Raw genomic sequence first — 21,689 nt, 5'->3', positions numbered from 1 at the left:
AATTAGGAGCTTGGTTTTTGCTATGATAATCTTAATAGCTACTATTTAGAAAGCGTTTTTTTTGTGTGTTTTACAAAATAATTCTTTGATTTAATATTAGGCTGCATTCATACATTTTAAAGACTTGGTTTTCCAAATAAAAATATCTTCATATAAGTGTATATAAATATGGAACCTTGCATAGTGCCTTGTATGTATACAGCAGATGCCAAGTAAATATTTTAGCATGTCTGTTGCATAAGTAAGAATCTGTATGAGAAAGATGTATCTTATGGAAATACCAGTGTATCATATTTGTTATGGAATCTCTAGTAGTAAGGAGTATGTTGTGGAAATATCAGTGCTTTATGCCAGGATATCTCTTGTTATAAATGACCATTTTGCTCTTGTGTCTGTCTTGTGTGCTACATAAATCTTATGTTGATAATGAAGGCATTAAGGTAATTATCACACAAATAATGATATATAATTGATCTTATTTTTTATAAATATAATATTAAATAGAGTTAATACACATATCGTTAATTACATAAATGCCAAATCTAGTAGTCTCAAGTGATTATGAAGATAGTCCTTGGACCATGCTCTGACTTCTGAGGTCAGTTTCTTTTTTTACTTCTATATGTTGAAAGTTATTCTAATTGCCCACCTTTTCACCTTTACCTGAGCGACCGTAACAATTGTTTTTGATAACAGTCAACATTACTGATGACCTTTTACATAGAAGTCTATAACAGCTAATATTTTAAAGTGTTTATGTGTTCCCAGTAAACAAGATGACACTGCTTAATACATGACTAGCTGCTTGTCTTTTATGAAGGTAGGAATATATGTTATTTCTTCATATAATTAAAATAACAGGTCAAGAAACTAATGCAAGTGGTTTTTTTTATGGTTTTATAGGTTCATGAAAGCCTTAAGTTATGCATCCTTAGATAAAGAAGATTTATTGAGTCCTATTAATCAAAATACCCTGCAACGATCCTCCTCAGTGCGGTCCATGGTGTCCAGTGCCACATACGGGGGTTCAGATGATTACATCGGTCTTGCTCTCCCGGTGGATATAAATGATATATTCCAGGTATCATCATACATTTTATTGTTTTCCTATGAGTTGGTTTCCTGTTTATTCATGTTCTATAACTGCTTACTAGAAGTCATAATTTAGAGTGGGCACTAGTTTGGGGCAGCATGATTTTTAAGACCATTTTGTTTAAAGAAACTTTAAGATTAAAATTATTTTACCTTTTTCAACTACTCTGTACTCTTTTATTTAGTCCGTAGAACATTATCCTTCCCTCTCTTCCCATATTAAATCAGTATCTCATTTGATTTCTTTATCCATAGAAATTTATGTAGAAATTTGTGAAATTTCTAACTTGTTTTTTAGTCACTTTTAACTTACACTTCATTTTAAAATCCTCATTCCTATTTATCCCATGAAAGGTAGCCACATGTGGTACCCAGTAATTTAAGGTGACCCTAATCCCAGGAGATGCCCACAGATCTCTAGATGGTATATAGTACTAAAGAACACATTTTCTTAGAAGTTTAAAGACATTTTAGATAAACACTAAAATAATTATTTTAATGTCCATTTACCAAGAATATAATAAAGACTTTTTGGGTTACTTTGTTAAATTTTGGTAGTTGAACTTTCAGTAAACTTGATTATAGGTTCATATGCTATAGTAATTCTATTTTAATTGTATTTTGTTTAATTTTGCTAATTTTCATAAAGTGGGCTTATTTTTATAGCAGGACTTACCATGGTTTATATCTTTTTTAGGTAAAGGATATTCCCTATTTTCAGACAAAAAACATACCACCACATGATGATCGAGGTGCAAGAGCATTTGCCCATGATGCAGGAGGTAATGCATTGTGCTTTGTACTTGTGAGATGCCTCTTTATATTAAGAAGAAAATTCTTAGTTCTGTCTAGTAGGATAACACTAAAAATTTAGGAAGACTCTCTTTTGGATCAACTTTAAAATTATACCAAAACAATTGTTAAAGTCAGCTTAAAATTAAACTACATTTGTGTGTGTGTGTGAGGGACTTAACATTGTTTTCAGTGAAGTACTCAAACTTTCAAGGAAATAAAAACCAAATTAGTTGTTTCTGTTTTTAAAAAGTAGCACATGAACAATGTGTGACACAAATCCTCATAGATCCAGGAAATAGCTATTTGTTTAGAGTAAGGAGAGATAGAAATGTACTTATAAAATACACGATCTTTGTTATGAACTGTTATATTTTAATATGTAAATATAAGCCACAGGTTTTATAGCTTTATGATTTTGATGACTTTTTAAACAGATGCCTCTTTATACTTAGAATTATTACATATCTTTAGGCAAATATTGAAGATAGTTGAAATGATGCATTATATAATCTCAGTTTTTCCATTTTGTATTTAAAACTCTATATTAAAATAACAAACGTCTGCTAGCTTTCCTTATTTTTATAATTTAAGGCAAATTATTCTTTTTTTCTTTCCAGTTAGATTTTTAGTCATAAAATGTGCTTTAGCTTTCTTTAAAATTTCACATAATTTAAGGTACCTTGAAAAGTACTATCTTTATTGGATTATGTTTTATATTTACTTATGCACAGGTCTTCCATCTGGAACTGGAAGTCTTGTAAAAAATTCTTTTCACTTGCTACGACAGCAGATGAGTCTTACGGAAATAATGAATTCAATCCATTCAGATGCCTCTCTGTTTTTAGAAAGTACAGAAGACACTGGACTACAGGAACATACAGATGATAACTGCCTTTATTGTGTCTGTATTGAAATTCTGGGTTTCCAGCCCAGCAACCAACTAAGTGCAATATGTAGTCATTCAGGTAAGTGATCATGTCCTTTGAGGTAAATCCACTTGAATTTGAATCTGACTTGTGGCTCTAGCCACAAGTCATCTCCCAGCCCTGTTAATCATATATATCCTCTTGCTCCATTCTCACTATCTCAGCCTCAGTTCAGTCACTTAGCGTCTCCCTATTGGAATGTTAGTATTTTAGCCTCTAATTTTGGTCTCTTCCAATTCATCTTTCATACTATATCCTGGAATTAATCTGTGTGCAATTCTTTAATGGCTATTCATTCTCAACACACAAGACACTCTGTCATCTGTCTAGTGGTCTTTTTCACCTTCCTCCTTTCCTGCAGTTGACATGTCTTTACTAACTGACCTGAAGTTTTTGAACAAATTTCTAGGCATGAAAAACGTATTTTCCCTGCTGTCCTCTCTTTGCTCTTTACCCTCCCTACACATACGTGGTCTATTTGGCAAGTCTACCTCATCCTACATGTCAGCATTATTTGGCCTGTGAAGTCTTCTCTGACTCTCTGAGGCAGGTGTTGACACTCCTTCCTGTTTCCTCTCATTGCCCTTTGCACATAGATCTCTTATGACAATTACGATGATTACAACTTGGTTATTTTTGTTCTTCCACTCAGTTAAGTTCAGTTAGGGTATGATCTGTCAGTCTTTACATTTTTATATTTCTGATACCTATATATGTACTGCTTTGTACAGCAGGCCCGTAATATGTATTTGGTAAGTAAAGTAGACCTATACTGAGCTTTTTTTTTTTATCAACAAGTGACATATATTAGCAATTTTAAATAAGTATATGTGTGTTTAAAGTATTACCTTTTCTTGGTGAATATCACTTAACCACCTTCAGAAAAACCTGGTGATGGCTAAAGTTCTCTGGTTTACTTTTCCAAATTCCTTTTTGGTATTCTAATTCAGAGTTTCCCAGCAGGTGAGTTGCAGCACACTGATATGCCAAATTATGTTATGCTGAGATGCTGATGCTCATGTTTCCAGGTCACAGTGGGGCCTGAGTCTGACAGATCCCTGGAGTAGGCCTTTTCCACTGTGAACAGCCCTGTCCAGGCCCTTTTCATGCTATAATCATTTTCTATGAGGAAAAAAGTTTTGGAGTGTTTGGTGTATTGCATACAATTAGAGAAGATGTTATTTTATATTCTTTCTTTTTAGTGTGCAATGTAAGCACAGGAATTAAGCCGTTATGGTGCTTTAATTGAAATAATTATTTTTTTTCTTCAGACTTTCAAGATATTCCATATTCTGATTGGTGTGAGCAGACCATCCATAATCCCTTAGAAGTGGTTCCCTCTAAGTTTTCGGGGATTTCTGGATGCAGTGATGGAGTGTCTCAAGAAGGCTCAGCTAGCAGCACCAAAAGCACGGAATTGTTACTAGGTGAGTCTTCGGATTCAGATCCAATCATTATTAGTAAAACTGTTCTTAATTGGTTTTGTTTTTCGTAAATACTGTAAATTAAAGTTGTCTCAAAACAATAATACGTCCATTTTAGTGAAGCAATTTAACACTGTTAAATATTGCACCTATATCACCCACTGATATAGAGCCTCTTAGCTATCTGCTTTTATTAGAGTTTTGCTCCCAAAATGATAGGCAGATCATGTGTAATTGATCTCAGTTCTAGGTCTTTAGGTGAAGTTTAAAAATAAATTTCATGAGTTTTAATTATTTTTGTTGTGATATAGATAATATTTAACTTCTCCCTGAAATCTTTTTAGGTGTTAAAACAATTCCAGATGATACACCAATGTGCCGTATACTCCTTCGCAAAGAAGTTCTAAGATTAGTCATTAATTTGAGTAGTTCAGTTTCAACTAAATGTCATGAGACTGGGCTTTTAACGTGAGTAAACTATGTGCATAAGTATTATTTGTTTATTCTGTTTTTTAAGTTGAGAAAAGATTCTTGAAATACTTCAAAAGTTAGGCTAGTTAGCTTACATCAGTAGTTCATCAGTAGTTCTAAACTGCATTGCATACTTGTGTGAGGCTAGATTTTCTTCAACCAATACAACATATGGCAACAGATGGAATGCAGAAGCGAGTATGAGAATCCAGCTATCTTCTATTCAGCCATACTTTTGAAGAGATCTGCAAAAAATGTAAAATAATGCCACTCTTCTCACTTTTTTACTTTTGGAAAATAGTTATTTTTATTAAAATATATGTTATTTATGTTAACATGTAGTGGATTTATTTTTAAAATAAATTAATTCATGTTAGGAAATTCTCTCAATTTTAATTTCTAATATAGTAATTAATGGTCACTATAACCCACACAAAAATAAGCTTTTTTGGGTCCTCAGTAATTTTTAAGAAAGTCCTGAGACCAAAAAGTTTGAGGAAAGTGGGCTTACATGTAACAAGTCATATTTTCTGGGTTTAATTTTTTTCTTATTATTTAAAGCAGTGATTCTCAAAAGGAATGCACCTCAGGGTCTCCTGCTATAGGGCTTTTTTTTTTTTTTTTTTTTTTTGAGATGGAGTCTCCCTATTTATTATCTTGCTATTCTCTTGCCAGGTAGAGTAGGGTGTGATTAACTTTATTTAGAATCCAACACACACACACACACACACACACACACACACACAAAATACCTGATACAATATGTGAAATCCCACTACCCAATGACTATTAGGGGTTAAAACCCATTATTGTTTCTATTAGGCAGTGAAGAGTCCAGAGAAAAGAGGATATATAAAGAGTAAATTTTGACTGGGAAGATTTCTTAATTATTTTGAATTGTAAAATACACATAACAAAAATTTACCATTTTAACCTTTTTTTTTTTTTTTTTCGGAGACAGAGTCTCGCTCTGTCGCCCAGGCTGGAGTACAGTGGGGTGATCTTGGCTCACTGCAAGCTCCGCCTCCCGGGTTCATGCCATTCTCCTGCCTCAGCCTCCCGAGTAGCTGAGATTACAAGTGTGCGCCACCACACCCAGCTAATTTTTGTATTTTTAGTAGAAACACAGTTTCGCCATGTTAGCCAGGCTGGTCTCAAACTCCTAACCTCAGGTGATCAACCTGCCTCAGCCTCCCAAAGTGCTAGGATTACAGGCAGGAGCCACCACGCCCGGCCAGCTGTAGGGCTTTTTTAAAGAGTGATATAGGTATTGGGGTCCCACATACCAGGAGCTCTGGGAGTGGGCCCTTAACTGGTCGCCCACCCAACCCACAGCTGATTCTGAGGTGCTCTTCTAGCTAAAAGCTGTTATTTGAAATATCCAAAGAAATAGCCTGGTCAGGGATGTTAATAACTTAACTTTAAAGATGTATTTCTATTTTAAAACTTAATTTTGAACATATTTTAATCATCCTAGGCTGATAAATACACTTTGCAGTTTCTCACGCCAAGGGAAAAGAATGCTTCAACTTTACAAGTAGTATTTAGGTTTTGATAATCATTTTTTTTTTTTAAACCCAAACTCAGAATATCTGAGTGTGTGAGAGAAATATTTACTATTTTATATTCTCAAGTCATCACCCCAAGTATGCTATCTAATCCATATCTGTAGGGAAATATATTTTTAAAGTAAGTGATACCTTGGAGGAAAAATAGATACATCATGATTACAGTTTTCATCACACCGTAATCTTTTATTTTAGAATTAAGGAGAAGTATCCTCAGACATTTGATGACATATGCCTTTACTCTGAGGTTTCCCACTTGCTGTCACACTGCACATTCAGACTTCCATGTCGGAGGTTCATACAAGAATTATTTCAAGATGTACAGTTTCTACAAGTAAGTATGATTAGTACTTCTCAAATTTATCTTCCAAGAATAATTCAGTGTTTGAATTGAATTAAAATACGCATTATAGTTGGGTGTGGTGACTCATGCCTACAATTCCAGCACTTTGTGGGGTCAATGCGGGAGAACTGCTTGAGCCCAGGAGTTCAAGACCAGCCTGGGCAACATAGTGAGACTGAGTCACTACAGTTTTTTTTTTTTTTTTAATTAGCCAAGGGTGGTGGCATGTGCCTGCATTCCCAGCTACTTGGGAGGCTGAGGTGGGTGGATCATTTGAGTCCAGGAGTCAGAGGTTGCAGTGAGCAAAGATGGCAGCACTGCACTCCATCCTGGGAAGACTGAGCAAGACCCTGTCTCAAAAAAAATTACATATTTATATAAACATGTTATATTATCTGTTTTTATAAAAGTCATTAGTGATACACCATTTTTTCCCTAGATGCATGAAGAAGCAGAGGCTGTGTTGGCAACACCACCAAAGCAACCTATAGTTGATACATCTGCTGAATCCTGACCTCATATTTATGATGGATATAGATATATACTATATATATTCATATTTGTGGATTTCCTAAAAGCCTCAAAATACAACTGACTAGGCAGCAAAGACAGGAGTATCTTCTGTACACTGTTCCGCAGTTACTGGTACATGAACAGTTGGAACTGCTGACTTTCCTAACCAAAACAACTTCCTTCTCTCCTTTGTTGAGCCTTTTGAGGGGTTCATGATTCATTACCGCAGTTTTAAGAGTTTTAGTTACCATTGTATGCAAGAGCCAAGCACTGAATACCTACATAGGTTTTCTGTTTTTTTCATTTTAAAAACATAATGACAGGGGAACAATAATGGGATATGCAGAAGCACCCTTCACAAGTTATTTCTGAATTATTTTTAGGGTAAATATACAGATGCCTTGTTTGTTAACTAATTTGTGGAAAGCAGGAATCAGTGTCTCTAAGGCTGCATCCTGTTACCACGATGGGGTGTGTTATAACTGCTGGTATTAGAGAGGGAACTTTGGCCCTTTCACATTTTTCTTAATGTTTGTAACACTACTTCAGAGGTTTATAACCTCAAAGCAAAAGAAGAGCCTCAACAACCCGGGACGTATAAGTTATTTTTATGTTACTAGACTTGCATAAAGATTCATGTTTTCCAACTCTTCATTTTGTTGCGATGTGTTATTACAGGATATATGAACCAATTAAGGTTTTTCACTACAGTTCTTGAATAAAATTTAAAAATCATTTTTTATTTTAATTAAAAATATTTCCCATTTATAGAGTGCATATATTTGCAATGGACTTCCACTTTCATCAACTTTCCATCTCATCGCTTTAAACAGGAACTTGAACAAGCACTGTTAGTTTAGACCTAAAGTATAGGAAAGCATTAAATAATACTTTGGATCTCCTGAGGAAAAGATAAGTTTGCTTGCAATTTACACATTCCATGGGGGAAAGAAGAGCCATATTTCCATTAAAAAAATCATTAATAAAGCTTGTTATTAAGAAAAATTGTAGTGAAAAGCCTTAAGTACCAAATTTTAAAGCAGCAGTAACTTAATTTTTATATCAATGTTTTTGTTTTGCACAAACTAAATGCAGTGATAGGTGGGTTTATGAGTATATTAGTTGCCTTTTTCCATTTGTGAAGTTAAGTTGATGAGGGCAAGGTTTTTGTTTGTTTAATTTGTATATGTCTAAAGATATTTGGAAATTTTTACAGGAATTAAACATATATGCAAATTTGTATATAAAAATAGCATGGCCATCATCATTTGAATGCTTGTAAATGAAAGGATTATCTTTTTTGAGATCTATATATACATAGAAATAGAAAATCCAGCTGGACTGATTAGGATTCTTTTTTAATTCATTTGTGTATAACATTTTTATTACAATTACACATCAGTTTTGACACAATCATAGCAACATTAATATTTTCCCATGATGCAGATCCTTTTTGTAATGGGCTTGTTCTTTGAGATCTCTGTAAAGAACCCTGTGAACTAGAAAACATAACTCACAGAGATACTTTTTTAAAAAATTTATTTACTGGCACTGAAAGTTCCAGTTGGGATGAAGCATTTCGTCTCACTACGTAACACCTCTTTGACTGCACTTCAGTGAATTGTTCTTGTGTGCACTGTGTAGCAACTTACATTATAACAAAGCAGATAAGGGCTGTAAGCTGCTGCTTATGTTGAAAAGTGGTTCTTCAGATTTCCTCTCATAAAATCCAATTGAAGATAATTTTTTTATACTTTATCACTGAACCCAAGTGTTTATTTAAATGTCAACAGTACTTCTAAGAACGTTGCCTGTCATCGTGGTCTTTGGTCTTGGATAACTAAACTGCCTTTCCAGAGAACCAAATGTCAGAGTTACTAGACCAAATAGTGGTTAAAACCTCCAAAGGAAGTAATGTAGTAATCTTATTCATAATGGGATTAACATATTTTAGACATTCGTTTTAAACACTACCTCAGTTAATATAGAGTATAAAATCTGTGGTTTAATCCCTCAAAAGTTAACAGTGATTTTTTTTTTTGTCTTACACACATACACACCCCCTCCCCCACCATCACTATCCCTGTACCCCCACCTTGGTCATCTATCCTGAAATAAGGCTTAGTTAGTATTGGCCTGAATGTTTTGTGGGTTTTTCTTATTGTTACTTTGAAAAATATGTATGTATACATTATCATATTTGCCTATATCACTTACTTTGGGGAGATACTCAGAGCTTTGTGGTTATCAGTATGCTAAAAAAAAAAAAAAATCTATGCTTAAATTTATAGTGCTATTTGGTTTCTCCATGATTTCACTGACAGGTCTAATACATTTTCTTTGAGTACTTGTTTGTAAAAAGTAGACTTTATGGTGAAAAATACATGCAGTGCCAAGTGATTAACTTAGGTGTTTAAAAATATTATAGCAGAAGAGGTTAGGAATGATATCAGCAGTAATAGAAATAATTGAGAAAATCATCTATAAATAATAGATATTACAGACTATAGAATACCAAAATAATGTCAATACTGTAGTTTTTAAAGATTTTAGGATTAATCTTAGTCCATATAAATTTGTACTATTGGTAATTAATGAATAATTTGGAGGAATTTGGGCAGTTGTGCTGGTTGTAAACTGTGAATTTCTAATCGTAAAGTGAATTGTTATTTCTAATTGAACTTGATTTCAGCCTCATATACTAAGTAAATACTGATAAATAAGGAAATTAGAAATTTAGTATTCATAATTAAATACGCTCTAAAATTTATTATACTTTTATTTCCTGTTTATTCTTAGGTAGATTGGAGGGGGAAACAGTCCGTTCTCCCTAATTAAAATTTTTCTAATAACAATTAGCAGAATAAGGACATTCTATATGACAGTGACATTAAAAGAGGCTCTTTGGAAGTATAATACGTTATTATAATGTAATAATGTGTACAAGTCCTTTGAAATGACAACTTTAATGGGTTTCAGCTCTTTTATCTAGAGCTCGAGATAATTAAAGCTGAGTTTTTCAGGGCATATCTATCACAACGGCAAAGTGTTCAACAGTGGGATATCAATGCTTATTTAGATTTTCCTACTGCTATTTATATAAAATGTTATTTCATTCCGTTCAGAGGATGCCTTTTATCCCCACATTAAAGCACAGATCATTAAGCAATAAAAACCAAATTGTCTGTCATTCAAATTATAACTGCAGTTATTTTTGCATGGTAAGAGTGAGGTGCTAATTTTGTGTGAGATGAACTTTGTAAAGTACTTTGGGAAATGTTCTTTGGAAGTAAGATTTTTTTCCCCTTTAGTCTTATGTTTCCAGTTTTGTCTCAGATTCACAATCCATTAAAACATGGGAAAAAAGAAAAGGTAAAATTGAGAGACTTTTATTAGAAGAGCTGTTTGGAATGAACCAACATTTCAGATTTTCCAAAACGTAAGTTAGCAAAAGTCTCCATTGTCTCTGCATTAACAAAATACACTGTTACTATCTTACTCTCAAAAGTGTCATTACAGTGAGAATCTCATGTAAAAGCATACCAGTGAAATTAAAGCAGTGCTTATCAAAGAACACTGAAATCTGTGAGAATCTTTCTAGGAGCATTGTTTTTTTCTTTTAGTTCCAAGTTCCAGGGTATTTTTCATTCCTAGTAGGTTTATATGACTCACAGAATGTGGACTTTTTTCCTGTTTGGAGTATTTTTGTAATGTAATATCGGATAGCTACACCACAGCATGCATAAATTGCACATTTTGTTTTACTTTCTTTATAGAATATTTAATTTCAAAAATATAATTTATGCCAAAAAAAGCATACCTTTCAATTTTGCTACTTGGTTGATTTAGCACAAAATGCAAAGTCTTGGGGCAGAGAGGTGGAGTGAAAAAAAATTTGTAAGTAATTGTTACAAAAATGCCTGTCAGAAACCCTAAAGCTGCATTGTAAAACAAATGGTGTAAATTAGTTTTGAAAAGTGGTAAGGAATTGTGAAAAAAGTGTCAGACTTAATGCTCTCTAACCACGTGATTTTCTTCTTTTTTATTTAGTAATACGCTGCTACATATTTGGAGGTTCTGGTGTTTGTAGGTCACTGAACAGACATTGAAATCTGATTTATATTGTATAACTGTAACATAGAAAGAAAAAGTATTTATATTTTTTCTGTAAGAATATTTCATTGAGTTGTGTATAATTTAAATAAGATTTGTCCCCAAATGGTTTTGCTCACCTTGATTTTTTTTGTTGTGATTCTCTTGTTTTTGTATAATGTGTACAGTTTATGTCAAGGGCATTAAAAGCCTCCTGAAGCATAATCTTATCAAAGGGATACATTGTTAATAAAATGTACTTAAAATTCTTAAACTTTGTCATTGTTTTATTTGAAATATTAAAATAATCAGTGGTCATATGGCCTTGATTTGAGTCCTGTAATGCTGATGCTGACACATGTGACTCCAAGCAAAAGTGACTTTTAGGTACCACAGTCATGTAGAGTGGCTGTTACAGTATTTTAAAGTAATATTCTTCTTAAACACTTCATAGTTAAACATCTTTGTAGTTTTTTAAATATCTATAGGGATTTGGAAAATAAGTCTTTAGATAGAACAGCTCTGAATTTTTTGAGGAAATAATGTACAATATGAGTGATGATGGTATGACAATGGTGACATCTCTGTGGAAGGTATTTGATGTCTCACACATAAACTGCCCTGATTGAATAAGCTTACCTACAGCTACCTACTGGCAAAAGAGAATACCACAGAAATTATGAATTCTGGAGGATAAAGTTGAGTATCAAAGTTAAGGTCTGTTAAAATATGGTAAAATATATATCTCACTTCAAGAAACGTTTTGGACAGTTTAGCAAATTTCTGTATATCATTTCTCCCAATGTCTTCCACTGTATATGTCATTGAAAATGTAGTTGGCCCCAAAATAAACTAAAAGGCATACTTATAAATTCATCATGCCGCTGATCTTTTAAAAAAGTCCTAATGTAGCGGAACTTAGAAAATACTGTTTCATTTTTAAAACTCTTTAGCATATAAAATACTCAAAAATACAGTACTAGTTCGGTATTGATTTGAAGAAACTAAAATATACTAAAACTTCCCTTAATGCTTAGAGGAATAAAACTACTATGCTTTCAAATTGAATATACCTATTGTGTTGTAAACATTTTAACTGAAAGTTCTGAAAACTCTTCTACTGTTTCTTCCAGAGTTTTAAAAGTTCTACTTTATGCAGAGTGCTTTAACATGCTTTGTAAATTCGAGATGAAAGCTTATCTTTCAACAGAACTCTTAGAAGTGTTAATAAGATATTAAGTCTTGACGTTCTTAATCTTAATACACATTCTAGTAGGTAAGGAGGTTGACCCTAATTTGTTTGGGTTAGGTGTTTGAATGTAGGAAGCGTTCCAGCAGTCATGACTGTTGTGTGAAGAGGTCCCAACTCTCATCCTGAATTATTGAGGTCCCCGCACACAGGTGAGGACCGTGTACAGGCGGATGCAGGATTTAAAGGCCATTAATGCCAGTGCCGTCCACCATTCAAATATCCTGATATTTTTAAGGAATTACTACTGTGATTTTAGGTGCAATTTTTAACAATTATTATGACTATATTAGAAAAAGTAGAGCTTATTTAGAGAACTGATATTTACATGAAATCGTATCATGATTTGCGTCAAAACAATGTGAGGAGAAAGTGAACAGAGGTATGGATGGAGCTGAAACAATCATGGGTAGTGGCCATTGGGACTGGTGATGATACATAGTGGTTTATTAAACTATTCTACTTTTGTGTATATTTGAAATTCTCCATTTTTCTGACACATGAATATGTATTTCAAACTTTCTGAATAACACTTCCTAAAGCCATGTTAAGATAGCATATAGTATTGAAAACTAAGGTTTTGAACATGAATTTATTTGGTTATGACCATTGGAGAAGAAATGTTTACAGCCAAGACTATAGGTCATAGTGATATTATGAAGACAAATGTTACATAGCCCAGCATTTCCTATTGGCATGCTGTTGTATTTCAGAAAGACTTCATTTGATTTAGGCCACTGATTCTCAAAGTTTAGTGTGTAGATGAATGCCTGGGAACTGATGAAAAATAGATTCCAGGTCCATTCCAAAGATTCTGATTAAGAGGTTTGTAGTCATACCCAGGAATTTACATTTTTATTTAGTAAGTTCTTGAGGTGATGTATCATCTAAACTAATTACTAGATTTTCATTTCATTGAGGGAGGTAAAACAATGTGATGATGAAATATTTTAATTAAGGTTTATTTCAATATTAAAAATGTGAATTATTTTTTAAACAAAACTATATGAAAAATATGTACAAATCAGTCACGAATGTCATTGACATTTTTGTGAACAAGTTTCAAATGAAAAATGTAATCCCATCATAACAAAGGTACATAAATAAATAAATGCTGACAATACTGGCCCTAAAGTCTAACACAACTGTTAGACTAATCAGGATACCACTTTCTACTACATGAGGAGCACATAATCAATGTTTCCAGCAAAAGGCAAGTACTGGTTTGTGTAGATTTATTTAGGTCAGTTGACAGCCACATTATTTTGAGGTGTGGCTACTTGTTTCTCTTCATAGTGTTGAATGGCACAGTGCAAGGCATTGGGCACCAGAGGCGTAAGCACAGGCAGAGCCATTTCTACCATGCTGACGGCAGGCAGGAAGACAAAAAGGAACCCTTTTCGTGCTTGTTTGGAAATGTGACGGCTAGGCGCAGTGGCTCAAGCCTGTAATCCCAGCACTTTGGGAGGCTGAGGTGGGCGGATCACCTGAGGTCAGGAGTTTCAGACCAGCCTGACCAACATGGTGAAACCCCATCTCTACTAAAGATACAAAATCAGCTGGGTGTGGTGGTGCATGCCTGTGATCAGAGCTACTCGGGAGGCTGAGGCAGGAGAACTGCTTGAACCTGGGAGGCTGAGGTTGCAGTAAGCCAAGGTTGCACCATTGCACTCCAGCCTGGGCAACAAAAGCAAAATTCCATCTCAAAAAATAAAAAATAAATGTGACCAATAATGTGACAAATAGGCTGGGCATGGTGGCTCACACCTGTAATCCCAGCACTTGGGGAAGCTGAGGCAGGTGGATCACCTGAGGTCAGGAGTTCGAGACCAGCCTGGCCAACATGGTAAAACCCTGTCTCTACTAAAAATATAAAAACTAGCCAGGTGTGGTAGCATGCACCTGGAGTCCTAGGTGCTCCGGAGGCTGGGCAGGAGAACTGTTTGAATCCGGGAGGCGGAAGCTGCAGTGAGCTGAGATTGCACCAAGAGAACCAACATGTACTAAAATACCAGTTGTGTACCAGGTGCTTTGCATATATTAGTTTGGGATATATTGGTTCAGAGGAGACAAAGTTGCTCCAAAGCCAACATGGAATTTCCCACTCCATAGAACTTTTTAGTTATATCTAAATTATGTCCAACAATGGGTTTCATTTTACCATTTTAGCATGATATGAATATAAATGTGACAGAGTTCTCTTGGCCCAGACAACGTAGTGCAGAGTCCAAAGGATGCCAAGTGAAAACAGGCCTTTTATATCCAGTTCTTGAAAGGAAAGGAACCAAACAACGAATGGAATTACATGATATACTTTCCTTTTTATATTCTGAGGTAGTCATCAAAAATTATGGTAGAATACTGATGTCTACGGAGCAGAAGTACAACTGACAGTAAGTCAGAAGTTACTTGCCAATCCCATTCTTTCACTGTAGTAAGCTTGACAGAAGAACTGTGGAAATCTTGTTGATTGATCACACATTTTACATATTAGATTAGATCTATGCCCCCCGCCCCACCCACAGAGTTAATTTTACTGTGTCCGTGAACTATATAGATTCTTATCCCTTCAAGGTAAGTCTAAAATCTGTCCTGGCGTGAGACACCTGAGTTTTTTCATTCAATACGCTCAGTAAATTTACACTGACAATTTATGCTGTAGTAATAAGTCTCCTGTGGCCTTTATTAAAGCCTTCAATCTAATAATTGCTTTTAATGGAAATATTTCCTCAGTAAAAAATGAACTTCTAGGACCACAGCCACCCTGTACAGTACTGAGTGGGAGTCTGTAGAGTGGTTAATGCATATCCTTGTGTCAAGCTCAAGTCTCCTGTTCTAAAGGTGAGCCTGGAACAAACAGCAGCAAGGTAAGCATGCTCCCATGATCCTGCCATTTCTAGGGCAAGCCTGCTCCAATGGGGAGTGTTAAGTTCCATAGCTTCTGGCCTTTAACCTAGCCAGATTGTAGTGGTCTTACATAAACCAGACCTGCAAATCATACTGGAATTAAGGACCAAGGCCACTGGTGATGAGAGGCTGCCAGCTCTGCTCTTCTTAATGCCTGTGTAGCATAAGGTATGAAATCGGCATGCTGGTTAGCGGTAGTGTTCACCTGGATCTAAAAGGGTAATTGAGGAAAGGCTGCTATTCTCGGTCGGGCGAGGCAGGGCAAGACGCAGGGGGACTGCCATTTGCATTTTATACTCTGAACAGTATGGTGGCTCCACTGGGTTTGTTGGGAGACTGTCCTTATCTCCAGACATGGGTGAAGCCAACTGGGACACATAATTCAAACTTGTTTCTCCAGCTGGGACTTCTCCCAGGGAGTTCATGTAGTTTTTTTCTAGTGCCTTTAGTACATTTTCAGGTGAGGTCATTAGTCCCAGCATACTTGGTGGGGCTTTGGGGGATACTGGAACATGGCCACAAAAGCCAGAGTCAGAAGCTGCCTGGTTATAGGTAAAGTTCTCAAAACAGATGCAGGGGCCAGGGCCAGAGTGATTCTTTTCTGTTGGAAGGAGATAAAGGTAGTTAGGCTTAGTCAACTCAGTTTCTGTGAGTGACTTCCTAGTGCCTAGGATCTGTATCTTTGTCCCTTCTGGCTTGCTTACAACTTCAATAGCATCTGGGATACAGTCACTGACATTCATTATTGTTAGGTGAGGGTTCTCCTAGAAAGGAAACAAAAATATGTAAATATAGACATTTGTTTGCATGCATACATGCATCAAAGTATATTAAGCATGTGAAATACACTTAGAGCTTCAATGTTGTTTATGTTTCTTCCTGGTCACAAGTAACCTGGAGGTGAAGTTGAAAACCAAAAGATGTCCTCTGACAGAAGAAATCAAAGCTCCAATCACCTATTTCATGGCTATGAGTACAAAGGTGGCTTTTACTGTGCTATATTTTCCTGAGGAGCTCTAGGAAAGTAGGATTCTGACAGCCCCCACTCTGGGTTAGTCCTTAATAGGTGTATGATATACATACAACTTGCCAACATTTACCTTGAATTTTATTAACGACAGGATGCTGCTCTTGTAAGGGTCAGGGATGTCAGGATAACACGTCTCCTTGATCCTAGAAAAAAAAAATGGAAAATGAGACTGAATTTTACAGTACAGTGGACTAGTTAAGAGCAAGAACTCTGGAGTCAGATTCCTGGCTTCTAATCCTTGCATTGTAATTTAATAAGCAAGTTACTTGGTTCTTCCATGCTTTAATTTCTTATTGGCTAAATGGAGATAATTATGGTACTTATAGTGTCCTCATGAGGATTAAATGAATTGATAAAGCACTTAGAACACTGCCAAACATATAGTAAGTAAGATATAAATATTAGCTATTGCTGTTGAAAAAATTCTGTGGCCTATGTTAAATGGTGATTAGTTTCCTCATATAGTCACCTGGAGAGCAAAATTGTGAAATAAAGTACATATTCTCACCCCAGCCTCTTTTGCCCTTTTCATTTTCTGTACGTTGTTTCGTATTATTCAATGTCATTTCTATCTTACTAAATCTCTTTCCAGATTTTTCTCTTACCCTCTTCTTGGATAAAACCTTCCTCACACACTTACCACTGACTTTTCAAGTAGCACACGATCATGATGAGCAAGACGCAGAAAACCATGGGCAGTAGGATATGAATCAACATCGAGGCTAAACAAGGAAAAACAAAGGGGCATTTTTAATAAGTACTTTTCCCTTCCTCAAAGGAATAAAATTAAGTTTATGATTGAGAGCAATTTTACATGCTTATTATTTCTCAAATTATGTGTGCAAGTTGTAATATGAGTTCTGCCTGACTTCAGGGGAAAAGCCAACCAACCAACTAGCCAACCAACACAGGAAGCCATTTGCCATCAACAGAGTGTGACTCAAATTTGTTACCTCTTCTGATAGATTGCATCATGACTTGCTGTATTAAAATTATGCTTTTCCACTCCTGCCAAAACTTCATAGTAGGTGAAAACACTTTCCTGCCCCTTGACTTGGGGCTCAGCCATGTGCACTGGCTTGGCCAGTGGGCTGTTGGTAATTGTAATGTAACTAAGTGTTTTAACTGTGCATGTACACATTGGCTTGCCCTCTTGTGTTCCTCACCATGAGAAGTGTGTGCCCCAGGTAGCTGCTGCGACTTCAGCCTTAGCCCTAGAATGAAGATGCATGAAACAAACCTGAACATAACTGAAGCTTGGAGTCCAGCTTACCCCAGGCTAGATCAGCCAAGTCTCAGCTGACCTGTAAACCCACGAGCATAAAAAGAAATATTTGTTCTTGTATACCACGGAGCTTTTGAGGGTGTTTGTTACACATCAAAAAATGACTAGTGCACTCCTTCTAGTTAGTCTCAGATTACTTAAATATGTCTTAATCTGGGGAAATGAGTACGTTTATTTCTCCAATATGTCAACTGGTGCTTCATTTATTTCAAATGACCATTGTGAAATCTGTTAGAATAAAAATGGAATCACTAATGGTAGGAAACCCTGACAAACAGAGCTGGGAAGGCCATGCAGATAACAAAAAACACTACGAAAACCACAACCTTGCACAAAGGTCATCACAACCCTACACACACACACAAAACGCTTCTGCAAGGACATCTTCCCATTAAGCCTTGAACTGGCATCACCCTTGTTATTAATCTTTGTAGTCAAGGATAATTATTTCAAAGCAATTATATAATCCTCCTCATTTTTTTTTCCTTTAAAAACTTTTGTCTTCCTTTACCTCCCTGAATATGCACATAGTTTACTATAGTTTATTTTGGCACAAGTATTTCCATTGAAATTCTCGGTCCCAAATAAACATCTTTTCTTTTAGAGAGTTTCTCTCTCTTATTAGACTGACACCATCTTCCTGTTCCCATTGCTTGCAATTTCCACCAAATAATAATTCAGCTGGGTTGGTAAACAACACTTTTCACAAATGTAAATTGCTCAGGGAGGGTCTAGGGGGTTAAGTTATTGAACATATGATTCTGTTCAATCTATTTGCCGCCTCTGCCCTCCCCATGCTCCACCCCTCACCTAGCTGTCCTGGAAGAAATGGGGCTTGATTTGGGGACAGTGGTGTGGCAGATAATGTTGGAGTTTTGTAAAGAAACGTGGCCCTGGGTAGATGCACAAGCCCATGCTATGAGGCAACACAGGGTTCTAGAGAAAAGGACCCAGAAAGGTAAGAGAGGGCCAAAACAACTGACCTAAAATTAACCCTGACCCCAGAAAAGGGGAAGGAAACTCTCTTTATGAATCTTACTATGGTAAACTTTGCCCTCAAGAACAGTACTTTTGATGATGTAAACCAAAAAGTACCTGAGACAGGTCTCCATCAATTTAGAAGTTTCTTTTGCCAAGGTGAAGGAAGAAATAAACAGAATCACAGAAACATTATGTAGTCTGTGCCTTCCTCCAAAGATAATGTTGAGGGCTTCAATAACGCTGAGGGCTTCAATTTAAAGGGGAAAAGTGGGCTGGAATGAGAAAGAGCTGGAGGAAAAGTGGGCTGGAGGAGGGAGGGTATGATTATCCACATGTCACAAGAGAAAAGGAGGAGACAGAAGAATAGTTAATTATGTATTCATCTCCCAGGAGAGGCTAAGGTAAGATAAGGCAAACACACAGAGTAGCTACCTGTGGAGATATTTAACCTTTTACTGTACCTATCTGCTTAGAAGCAAAAGGAAAGGCAGCTTCTTGCATGAACCAGCTTTCAGCATATTTTTTTCCTTTGCACAGTGAATTTTATTTTCTGTTCACAATCACTGTACTAGTATGCGTCTTTAGGTATTTCTTTAGGGTTTATGTAGGCATTTTGGGGGCATATATACCTAGGAATGAAGGTTCTCATGTCTAAGGTATATATATATACTCATTTTAGAAGATACTACCAAGGAATTTTCCAAAACTGCTTGTACCAATTTACTCCCATCAGCAAGGTATGGGAGTTCTAGTTTTTCTACATCCTCATCAACACTTGGTGTTTTTCATCTTTTACATTTCAGCTATTTTCAGGCTAATTTTAAACACAAACTTTCGGAACATAATCTACTTCCATACTCAGGATTTAAAAATGATTCAGTAATGCCTATTAAATTCAGAAGGAAATGTAGTGCCAAATGTCCAAATATAAAAACACAAATTACAGTTGGTTTGGACACCCTGTATGTTTAAACGAACTGCTTACCCTCTCTGTGCCTCACTATCTTTATTTAATAACCTAGTCTCCTGATCAGAGAAAAAGTTAACAAATTTACAAAGAGAAAGGATTATTTTGAAAAATACCAACAGAATAAACATTTATTCACTACTTTGCAATCTCAGTATTACATTAATTTTTTGCATTTCTGTTTTTCGTTTGTTTTTGCTGTTTAATCATTCTAGCCTCATTGCAGTAGATACAGGTATTTTTTATTCCCATCTAACAAGATCTGAGGTACAGTTAATTGGATGCTAATCACATAACATTCTACCTATTTTTTTAAAAAAGTAAAATCTCAGGAAAGTAGAAAAAAGTTTGAAATATTTTCTACTTTCTATTTCAAATATTTTATTTCAAATAATAATATAATCAGTAGTCACAAACCAAGCCAGGGCTAATGAAGTTTAACATAAGGGAGATGAATGAAACTTAGAAAAGTGTGTGTGTGTGTGTGTGTGTGCATGTGTATACCAACCAAGTAAATTACAAAGGTAGAATAAAACTAACCTGAAAATAAATTTAAAATTAACTCCAAAATGCCAAGAGTGCTCAAGTAATGTAAATCACTGACACATCTTAATCAGATAAGGGGTTCTAGATTTTGGCTTGGAGACCTAGGGACATGTTTCAGTGTAGTAGTCAACATGCAGTCAGCACCACAACCTGTCTGATACTGTTTGGCCGTGTCCCCACCCAAATTTCATCTTGAATTGTAGCTCCCATAATCCCCACGTGTCATGGGAGGGACCTGGTGGGAGGTAATTGAATCATGGGGGTGGCTACCCCATGCTGCTGTTCTTGTGATAGTGAGTGAGTTCTCACAAGATCTGATGGTTTTATAAGGGGCTTTTCCCCCTTTGCTCGGCACTTCTCTCTCCTGCTGCCATGTGAAGAAGGATGTGTTTGCTTCCCCTTCTGCCATAATTGTAAGTTTCCTGAGGCTTCCTCAGTCATGTAGAACCGTGAGCCACTTAAACCTCTTTCCTTTATAAATTACCCAGTCTCGGGCAGTTCTTTAAGGCAGTGGAGAATGGACTGATGCAGTAAATTGGTACTGAGGGAGTGGGGTGCTGCTTATAAGGATACCTGAATATGTAGAAGCGACTTTGGAACTGGGTATCAGGCAGAGACTGGAACAGTTTGGAGGGCTCAGAAGAAGAGAGGACGATGTGGGAAAGTTTGGAACTTCTTAGAGACTTGGAGGGATCAGAAGACAGGAAGATGCTGGAAAGTTTGGAACTTCTTAGAGGCTTGTTGAATGGATATGACCAAAATGCTGATAATGATAAGGACAATGAAGTCCAGGCTGAGGTGGAAGTCCAGGCTCAGATGGAGATGAGGAACTTGTTAGGAACTGGAGCAAAGGTGATTCTTGTTATGCTTTAGCAAAGAGACTGGTGGCATTTTGCCCCTGCCCTAGAGCTCTGTGGAACGTTGAACTTGAGACAGATGATTTAGGGTATCAGCAGAAGAAATTTCTATGCAGCAAAACATTCAAGAGGAAGCAGAGCAAAAAAGTTTAGAAAATTTGCAGCCTGAAAATGCAATACTAAAGAAAAACCCATTTTTTGAAGAGAAATTCAAGCCAGCTGCAGAAATATTCATAAATAATGCATATATATATACAGCCACACGTATCTGAACAAGATGCCAAATGTTAATCTTTAAGGCAATGGAGAAAATGTCTCTAGGCCATGTCAGAGGTCTTCATGGCCACCCCTCCCATCACAGGCACAGAAGCCTAGCAGGGAAAAATGGTTTCCTGGGCTAGGCTCAGGGACCCCTTCTCTGTGCAGCCTCAGGACATGGTACCCTACATCCCAGCTAACTTAGCTCCAGCTGTGGCTAAAAGAGGTCATTGCTTCAGAGGGTGCAAGCACCAAGCCTTGGCAGCTGCCATATGATGTTAAGTCTGTGGGTGCACAGAAGTCAAGAATTGAGGTTTGGGAACCTCTACCTAGATTTCAGAAGACATAAGGAAATGCCTGCATGTCCAAGCAGAAGTTTGCTGCA

The 21,689-nt window shown here is 36.2% G+C and overlaps 2 protein-coding genes across 3 annotated transcripts in view; one reads left to right on the top strand and one right to left on the bottom strand.

Moving 5' to 3' along the window:
* Positions 1–11,498, top strand: part of RICTOR (RPTOR independent companion of MTOR, complex 2) — an 80,474-nt gene extending 68,976 nt beyond the window's left edge. For both annotated transcript variants that reach the window (XM_011944395.1, XM_011944394.1), the window contains 7 exons: positions 904–1,081; positions 1,790–1,874; positions 2,619–2,852; positions 4,085–4,240; positions 4,582–4,705; positions 6,472–6,610; positions 7,059–11,498. In XM_011944395.1, the coding sequence (XP_011799785.1) occupies positions 904–1,081; positions 1,790–1,874; positions 2,619–2,852; positions 4,085–4,240; positions 4,582–4,705; positions 6,472–6,610; positions 7,059–7,133 (991 nt within the window). In that variant the 3' untranslated portion in view covers positions 7,134–11,498. The remainder of the gene's footprint in view (positions 1–903; positions 1,082–1,789; positions 1,875–2,618; positions 2,853–4,084; positions 4,241–4,581; positions 4,706–6,471; positions 6,611–7,058) is intronic.
* A 1,916-nt stretch (positions 11,499–13,414) lies between these two features.
* The window catches only part of OSMR (oncostatin M receptor), a 94,892-nt gene continuing 86,617 nt past the window's right edge, over positions 13,415–21,689 (bottom strand). Inside the window, exons 16-18 of the mRNA XM_011944396.1 lie at positions 17,051–17,132; positions 16,481–16,553; positions 13,415–16,144 (exon numbers count right to left, since the gene is read on the bottom strand). Coding sequence (XP_011799786.1) covers positions 15,569–16,144; positions 16,481–16,553; positions 17,051–17,132 — 731 coding nt within the window. The 3' untranslated portion in view covers positions 13,415–15,568. The remainder of the gene's footprint in view (positions 16,145–16,480; positions 16,554–17,050; positions 17,133–21,689) is intronic.

The sequence above is a fragment of the Colobus angolensis genome, unplaced genomic scaffold (assembly GCF_000951035.1).
Source record: "Colobus angolensis palliatus isolate OR3802 unplaced genomic scaffold, Cang.pa_1.0 Scaffold230, whole genome shotgun sequence".
Classification (NCBI taxonomy): Eukaryota; Metazoa; Chordata; class Mammalia; order Primates; family Cercopithecidae; genus Colobus; species Colobus angolensis.
The sequence above is the reverse complement of the archived record's forward strand: the minus strand, read 5'-3'. Positions and strand labels throughout refer to the sequence as shown.